The 9,651-nt window shown below is 41.2% G+C and overlaps 1 protein-coding gene across 1 annotated transcript; it reads left to right on the forward strand.

The window, feature by feature from the left end:
- Positions 1-437: 437 nt before the first annotated feature.
- TM4SF4 (transmembrane 4 L six family member 4) lies at positions 438-9,651 on the forward strand. The gene is made up of 5 exons (XM_065411119.1): positions 438-611; positions 898-987; positions 4,015-4,148; positions 8,704-8,893; positions 9,634-9,651. Exons 1-5 carry the CDS (start codon positions 438-440, stop codon positions 9,649-9,651), a joined length of 606 nt encoding a protein of 201 aa, XP_065267191.1.

Consider the following 9,651-nt stretch of genomic DNA (forward strand, 5'->3'; position numbering starts at 1 on the left):
TTCTTTTCAGTGACCACTAAGAATTATTTTCCAATGTGGGCATGGACAGTGTGTTACAAAATTGACCATCCAGAACCGAACAAGCTATTTTCCAATAATTGGACTCCACATAACTGATGGTCTAGTCTGCGCTGGTAGAACATTAACAGAGGCTATTGGTCGTCATGGTAAAAACAAAGGTTGGTCTGACTGTAATCTCATTTATGGGGGGTTCAGAAAATTGACATCATGGCAGTGAGAGCTTATAAGTAACTGGAGCACTGGCTTACTAACAGACTGCAGCCTCTCCGAAGGAAACATTCTATAGGCTGAATTCCCCAAGGGCAAAACAGAATTGGATTTTGTAAATTATGCTGAGACACTCCTGTTTAAAACACTGACAAGAATAAGGGGTTTTCATTTTTCTTTAGTTTTGTTTGTAATTTTGTTTAGAAAGCATGTGCTCCGGTGGTTGTGCCAAGTGCCTGGGAATCACCCTCATTCCTCTGGCGGTGCTATGTACTCTAGCTAACATTTTGCTGTTTTTCCCCGGAGGAGAAGTCATGAGCAATAAGGAACACATCACAGATGAAGTTTGGTACTTTGGAGGGATGTTGGGATCCGGTGTATTGGTGAGTAGACAAATCCTGAAATTTTCACTTTTATTTTCTAAAGTAAAAGGTTGGGTTTTACTGTAATTCCCCTGCACTTCAAATACAGTACAACCAACATTGCAAATGATTCTTGATTGTGCACTTTGTTTAATAAGTAAATAGGCAATTTAAAACTTGTTTTGATTTAGTAATTAAAAATTCAATGTAGTGATAAGAAAAATAAGACACTGGACTAATAGATTAAAACATAAGGTTAACTCAGAATGGTCCAACCTAATCGAACTGTATTTTTTATTGTTGGTAGATGATCTTTCCTGCCTTGGTATTTTTGGGCCTTAAGAATAATGATTGTTGTGGATGCTGTGGTAATGAAAGCTGTGGAAAGAGGTTTGCGGTAAGTGGAAAAGAAGGATGTGGCCAAAACAAAAAACAAAAAAACAGCCAAATGGTGACAAACAATGACATTTATATCATGTCTGTCCATATATATTTATGATGTTCTAAAATGTGACTATGTAGTGCATGTGTTTGTTGTCCATAGCACAAAGTGAAAAATCCTGGTATCCTTTTGTGCCCTAAGCCAAGGATTATTGATGTGCCAAGATGTTGTTGTACTAGGACCCCTTGATAGTACCAAGACCACATTTATCATGCTGCCTTGTTGGCATGCCAATGCAATACAGCTGACATGGCTTGTTAAAAGTGGGTACCAATAAAATAAATTTCCGAAAGACCCGCATTTTGCTTTTCTCAGATGAGGGGACAGTTATTTTTTTTCTTTTATGACAGATGTCTTTTGCTCCATTACAGTCACCGTATAGCTTTACTGTGGACCCTACACAATATGTAATGTGGATCTTCTGAAAAATATTATAGCCATTTCCATAGTACAATTATTTCTTCCTTTTAGCAAATCCACAGCACACCATAAGAAAGCCCCTCACCACCCAACAATATTAAGCAAAGGGCTGAAAAGGGTGGTGGTATGGAACGTATGATAGCAAAATAATAGGTTAAAGTAACAGTCTGTTGAAAGCAGTGTTGTTGTAGTCGTGTTGGTCCCACGATATTAGAAAGACAAGGTGGGTGAAGTTATATCTGTTACTGGACCAAATTCTGTTGGCGAGAGAGACAAGCTTTTGAGCTACACAGAGCTCTTCTTCGGGTCTCAGAGAAGAAGAAGAGTACAAGAAGAAGAGCTCTGTGTAAGCTCAAAAGCTTGCCTCTCTCACCAACAGAAGTTGGTCCAATAAAAGATATAACCTCACCCACCTTGTCTCTCAGCGTGTTGAAAGGCAGCTGACAGGAAGCAGGTGGGGCATATAGAGTGGTTGCTTCGAAATAAGATCCAGCATAAATTGTGCACCTCAAATTGAAGTTTAAAAGTCGACTCAGTATCAGTGCCAATTATAGGGCACGATACAGAAGCACTCTGCAGTACTGCATTTTGTTTGGTAAGAGTTCTCCAAACTTTTAAGTATTATGACTTTTAAGGTGGGGGGAAAATTGTATTTCAAATGGAGGCAGGTCCAAACAACCCCCCTTCACCTCCCCCAGTCTGAAAATCCCTACACTGCACCACCACCACATTTTGGGGAGCTGAGATGCAGAGTCCAGTTCAAACTTTTTCTATCATGGGCTAAATTAAAAATATGGATCCAAACACCCTGAAGACATAGAGGAATTTTGGCTCTAGAGCCAAATGTGGAGCTGAACTTTTTGGCTTAGGCTCATTTCTAATTTCAAATGCCACTTCCTCCATCTTACACAGTGGAGGGGTGGAGCAGCTAGCACAGGAGATGACGTAGCTGCCTCCATCTACTCTATGCCTGTGGAGACCACTTCTACTTAGGGATAGCAGACTTAGCGGGCTGGAGAATTTGGTCCAGAATCTTTGTAGAAGAATGCACTTCTCATACTCAGTAGACTAGAATGGGCCAGATTCTGATCTCAGTGGCCTGGTGTAAATCCAGAATAACTCCACCAAAGTAACAATTACTCCAGAACTGAACACCTTCCACTAGTGCATTAAGTGATGTGACTACGCATCTCTCACATGTTGTTTGTTCTTTCATCCTCTCTCCAGGGCCCTGATACTGCATCAAGAATCACTAGCACAATTCCCTCACGGCTGTGCAAAGTCCTGTTGATTTAACTAGGGCTCTGCATAGGTGCAGTGGGCTGCAGTAGTGGATCCCAGTGTAGGTTTAGAGTCCAAGTCAAACTTTTCTTCTTTATTGCTAAATTAACGCTGGAGGGAGTTAATTAAGCTTAGAAGCCACACATTCCATCCCATGACATCTCGCTGCCAATTTTCTGTCACAACAATTTATCATCCCAAATCAGTTCAGCTGTTGGAGAGCTTTTATATCTACCTCATATTTTGAACTGTTAAATACATTTAATGCTTTGTGGATAGATTCTACCATCATTTCACCTAGGCAACTCAGTTGAATTTAGCTGGATTGTATACCTGAGAACAGAATTTGTCCTTTCATGTTAATTTGAACACCAGGCTTATGTTATGGAATTAATATTGTCTTGGAATGATTTAAAGATTTGATTATGTGAAAGTAACAAAATGTTTTCGAAGTGCAAGCAAAGGCTTTGGTTCCTCAGTGATTTTTTTTTTAAATAATCATGAAGAATGCCAGAATAACATTCTTGGAAAACAAAGTCTTCATTTAGCCACAGAATAGATGCAGCATGAGTAGTAGAAGTAGTCCCACCTACGTCCTTCAACTCTGGTCTAAAAGGGCCTTAACCTTTTGGTGTAATATTATAGTCCATACCTCATGTCCACTCAGTCCTTTGCCTCTCGACTGGAAGTGCCATCTCTGCATTAGTGCCAGCTGTGACGTTGGTTATGATGAGCACAAACACACAATAGGAAGTAAAGAATGTGAAAAGGGAGGGGAAATTTACTGAGGCAGAATATAATTAACCAGACCAAAATTTGATCAGGACACCAAAATTAACAATTCTGCTCTTGCGAAATGTGCCATGGCATCTTCACAAACGGTTGGGACTTCAATTTTGGCCATGATCTCATCTGACAGAACATTCAGTGTGGCACAGTGCCCCCGGACACCAGACAGGGTTAGTACTGATTGAGGGAAGAGTGCCATATACTGAATCACCATTACCACTTCCTGTAGTATCAAGGTGTTCCTTTGAGGTCTCCTATGCAAATACTACTCCAGTCTGACTTGGTTTAAGCTTCTAAGGACCAATGGGAATTGCAGCACAAAGTGCAATGCCTGCAGACATGCAATGTACATTAGAGTCTAGTTACATAATGCATTTATCTTAACTGTTCAGAAGTTAGGGTTGAGACTGTACTACACATTCACTTAAGCAGGATACATTTAATTGTTTGTAAGAGGTCAAAAATAACTTCATCTTTTTCTGTCTCTATCAGATGTTTACTTCTATAATATTTGCAGCAGTTGGACTTCTGGGAGCCGGATACTGCTTTGTTGTGTCAGCAGTTGCTCTAAATAGAGGCCCTAAGTGTAACAATGGCAGTAATTGGAACTATCCATTTGAGAATGGGTAAGATATTGCACTGCATCATGCATGGGTTAGCTAGAAAAGATGTGATATATTCACTCACTGAAGCAGTACTGCGATAAGGAAGTTTGTGATGTAATTTCTAGCTTTAATTTTGTTGTGTAAATAGGAAATCGCACACAATCACATTACTGAGACTGCAATGTGGCTGCCTGTTGGATGAAGTATTGCCGTATACTGTGACAGTACATGGCTACACAATATTCTAGAATAAGAATACTATCCCCAGCTGAAACTAGAGGTTTCAAAGAGCCCCAATTAAGATAAATTTACCACTTGTCAGTTTATTCCTTAGATTTTTAAAGCAGTATGGGTGGCTAGACTATAATCATATGATTAAGAGTGTTTTTAGTGGGAATCTCAGATCTGAAACTGAGGCTGTTAATATTTAAGAGTTAGTCTTTATGTAATTTTATTTTGGTTATGAAAATTGGAGGGTGTTGTCCACACTATGCAGCTGAAACTTCTTTGGTATCATGCATATGTGTCACTTGTTCATATCCCTGGATTCCTTAAGTCAGCAAAGTTCAAACTGGAAATAAGATGCCCATTTTAACCATTGGAACAGATCGCCAAGGGATGTGGTAAATTCTCTGTTACTTGGAATCTTTAAACCAAGGTCAGAGTGCTCTCTGAATGATGTGTTGTAGTTCAGCTGAAGGGTGTTGGTCAAGGTGAAGGAACCACTGAATGAAATCTAGGGCCTGTGTTATGCAGGAGGTCAGATTAGATCATCATAAACATCCCTTCTGGTCTTAATACTGTTACTCTCTGAATTAACAGAGCATTAGGCGTATCCAAAGGCAATGTTAAAAAAACAAACCCAAACTGGGTTTTGAAATAACCTTCACATTTTCATTGAAATTGGCAAAGTCCAGAAAATGGCAATGAGGTCTGTCATTCCATCCTTATTTCATTGTACTGTGCCTCAGGACTGGCTTTTAGAACAGCCAGGGACGTGTTTGTGCTGCTGTGTTATGTAGGCACGAGATAAAATACAGGTGACTTGTCAGCATTTGATGGTTTGTTAGAAACGTTATTTCCCTTTTCTCATTGTAGTAGAATTTCCTTTGTTTTGTTTTAATAACAGTGTAAAACCATAACAATTAAGAAAAATATTTGGGTCTGAAAATTTACCATTGTTTCCATGTTTGCAACTCCCATTGAAGGTCATTTAACATTTTGTAGCACTGAAGTCAATGAGAGTTGCATCCTCTAATCCAAGGTCAGACGTTGGTGCTTAAAGCGTTGAAATCTATCTAATCTATCCCTGAGATGAAATGAGAGCAATCGATATACACTAAGGATGAATTTAGCTCCCCGTGTTCTAAATGCAACCCTATGATTAATGATACGATTCTGTCATGGAGGTCACGGATTCTGTGACTTTCTGGGACCTCCGTGACTTCTTCTAGGGCAGGACTGTGGAGTAGTTGTCAGCCCCAGGGCTGCCAGAGCAGGGGCCAGCCCTGGAGCAGCGGCCACCAGAACAGCTGGCCAGTGGCCAGCCCTCAGGCCACAGAGCAATGGTCACCGGAACAGCAGGCTTGGTCAGCCCTGGTGCCACCAAAGCAGTGGCCATCATGGCCCACCCCAGGTCCACCAGAACAGCAGCTGCCGGAATAGCTGACCAGCCCCAGGGCCACCGAACAGCTGACTGGTGGCCCACTGCCATGGTTCCCGGTCCGCTGGAGCAGTGGTTGGGGCTGGATTAGCCCATCTTGGGCTGCAGCAGCAGCGGTCAGCCCCTGACACAGGAGCAGTGGCGGGGCTGGAGGAGCTGTAAGCCCCGGCAATGCTCTGTTTGTCCCCCCATCCCAGGATATTTTTAGTAAAAGTTATGGACAGTTTGTGGGCTTCCAGGAATTTTTGTTTATTGCTCACTGTGACAGGGTCCCCCAGGGTGCTACTTGGAACTGGGGTACCACTGGGCCCTCTAACCCACCAGCCTGGGCTCCCTATCACACTGTGACAAGCTGCAAAGCCCTCCAAGCTTGCACTTTCACCAGCATTCACCCAGGTAGGGACACACCAGCTGCAGTCACATGCAGGCTCTCTAACCGCCAGCCTCCCAGCCTAGGACCCCAGAGCAGTACCGTCCTGCCCTGGTCAAATCTAGCCAGTATATGGGTTTAATACACGGTCCACCTCTCCCTCAATGTGAAGAGAACCATGCACACTTGTGGTAACCAAGCTGAGATTTTCCCCAGAAACCTTAGTCCAATGCACAATGGTTTGGATTAAAACATAAAATAAGTTTATTAACTACAAAAGATAGATTTTTAAGTGATTATAAGCGATAGCAAACAGATCAAAGCAGATTACCTAGTAAATAAACAAAAACGCAAACTGAGCTTAACATACTAGATAGGTAGGATATGAATTAGCAAATTCTCACCCTGAGTGATAAACAGGCTAGCAGATTCTTAAGGCACAAGCTACGTTAGCTTTGCAGCTTGGGTTTCCCAGGTTTACATACACAGCCGCACATTCCATCCCAGTTCAGTCTTTGTTCCTCAGGTGTTTCCAGGTGTGTTGTGTAGGGAGAGTGAGGTACCATCATGATGTCATTTCCCCCATTTATATCTTCTTCCCACTTGCTGGAAAGCTTTTTTGCTGTGACCTGGGTCAAACAGTTCCCATTGTGTAGTGCTATCTCTGAGAGGTTTCTATGGTACGCAGTCTTGTGTTTATGTGCATTTCCTCAATAAGCCATTAACATTGTTTGGCCTTTTTACTGTTGTACCTGAAAAGCTGCTTGTGGGTGTTTTCAACCTCACAACATGTTTCAGTAACACATACATAGCCAAACTTCATAACTTCACATATGATGATAGCACATACAAGCCAATGAGATATTAATGTCTAGCAGATCAAGACTTTTAGAATGACACCTCACAAGGCATACTTTGTACAAAACATATCCTAATTATATAACAGTAGTGAATAAGGGGGTGCCAGGGTGTCACACCTGCGACCTGTCCCTGACTTTTACTAAAAATATCCATGACAGAATCTTAACCTTATCTATGATATGCATATGCATATATAGATGTACTGAAGTTACCACTAGATGTCAGGGTTGCTCTATACAACTGCATAACTGGAACTGTGTTTAGTAAGAAAAAACACTTGACTTTCAAAGAAAGAAGGATACAAGTTTGGGTGATCACTGAACAGGTAGATCTTTGGCATGGATCTTATTTGATGGTCCTTCTCATCTTCTTCCTTGCTTTAATCCCATTAGCTGGAGTCCACCCTACAAGTCCTCACCCTCCAAAGTGCTCTGTTTGATGCCATATCCTTAATCACACCAACATGTCTTCTTTTATGACATCCTACCACTTCTTGCTCATTGTCTCTGTCTTTTTCATTCAGTCTTGATCTGTTGGGCCCTCTTACCCACACTGTTGTCAGGACTGTGCTTTACGAGACCCAAGCCATCTGAGCCCGCACCCCCTCATTTTTTCATCTATGGGTGTTTGACTTTGTCTCTAACATACACATTCCTCACGTGGTTTTTTCTGGCTTACACCACTCAGCCATCTCAACATTTGCATTTCTGTGGAACAGATCATTTGCTCATGTTTCTTCTTTGTCCAGCACTCACCACCATACATTCTAACTGGATGGACCACCATTTACTAGACTTTCCCTTTTACTCTTCCTGGTATCTTCCTGTCAAATACTACACCACTTATCTCTCTCCATCTGAGCCAGGCATTTATTATCCTATCTCTAATTTCAGCCTCCATTTCCCCATTTTTCTGGATTCTGGAACCCAGACACTTCAAACTTTGCATTTTTTGTATTGTCTGCCCAGCCAGTTTCAAAGATAACTCTTCAGTGCTCACATTACTGAAATTACATGCTATATACTCTGGTATTTCTCTCTGCTTATTTTGATCTCTCATCTCTCCAACCCATCTCCCTGTTTATTATCTAGACCATGTTTCTACTAACTGCATAGAACAATATCTACAGCGAACAGCATGCACCAAGGTGTCTTCATTTGGGAGTTTGTTGTGAGGGTATCCAGGATGAGGATAAGCAAGAAAGGGCTCAGTGCTGATCCCTGATGTACTCCCACCTTTATCGATAGTTCATCCATTTCACCACTAGAAGTTTTAACTATTAATGTTGCATCTACATACTTGGCGTGAACAAGCTTCATATGAAGTTCTGGTACATCTTATTTGACAGTTCTTGCCTGACAAAATAAAATGAAGTATATAATTGCCTTCAGAACATATTTATTCTTTCTTTACCTGCTTTGTTCATGCTGTAGTCAGCGAGATGATGTCAATGTTTATAAATGCAATGGAATTATTTGAAATCAAAACTCTTTCATTATTCCACAAGCAGAAATATAAAGTACCATTAATAGTGATGTGGAAATTATTTTAGAGTCAAGTGGGTACAGTGACTCACTTTTCAGATTACAATAACAACAAACTAGTAGTAACACTAGTACTGCATTACTGATTTACATTGACTTCTATTGTCTTTCTCATATGCTTTTTTCTTTTTTACACAGGAATTATCTAAGCAATGACACCATGTGGGCCTTGTGCAAATCACCTGAACACATAATTCCCTGGAATTTGACCCTCTTCTCCTTGTTGCTGATAATGAGTGGAATTCAAGTAGTGCTTTGTGCTATTCAGGTTGTCAATGGACTCATTGGAACAATCTGTGGGGACTGCACCTGTTGTGGATGCTGTGGGGTAAGCAAATTTGTGTCTTCCTCATGTGATTACATTAATCAATAATGCATGTAAATATTCTTGCCCCACGTAATAACTTAATGTAATTGCAAAACTCCCAAGTGTGTTATGGAGAAAGGATTTCAATGTTGTTTTAAGTGACATACTGTGGAAGATTTAAAAGATACTGGGCCAGATTCTCAGCGCTGCTAAGTTCCCTTTGCGGTGCTCTTGCAGCTTAAAGGGGACTTAAAACTGCCCTAAGTGGGCACCTGGGGATTTCCTGGTCCTAGGGGAATCCCTAAATGGCATAAAGCTGGTGGAGCCAGCTCTGCATCACCCCCTACCAGCCCTCATGAGGTACAGGGAATGTCAGAAGCATGCTGGCGATTGGTAACGGGTGAAGCCCAAACCCACTGCGCTTTAGTGAGGTCTACTAGCACAACCGTTCTAAGGTGGATTTTGCAGTTGGTGCAACTTAGACCAACCCTGAATCTGCTCTAAATTGCAAGAGGGGCTGAACCAGCCCCACACAGCCTCGGGATAATTTGTACTGGAATAATTCCAGTTCAAACCCTGAAAGCATTTGCACTTGCTGAAAACATAATCTGAGTCTCTGACAAATTACAAAGATTGAAACAACGCACATTTACAGAGCTTATCTAAGATTCCCACAGGGCTTGCAAAATAATAATAAAATCCATTAAAACTCACATGAATATTAACCAATATAAGTGATCTTTGTATTTTTATCCTTCTAGGGAAATGGAGCTATTTAA

Source organism: Emys orbicularis, chromosome 9 (assembly GCF_028017835.1).
Source record: "Emys orbicularis isolate rEmyOrb1 chromosome 9, rEmyOrb1.hap1, whole genome shotgun sequence".
Taxonomy (NCBI): Eukaryota; Metazoa; Chordata; order Testudines; family Emydidae; genus Emys; species Emys orbicularis.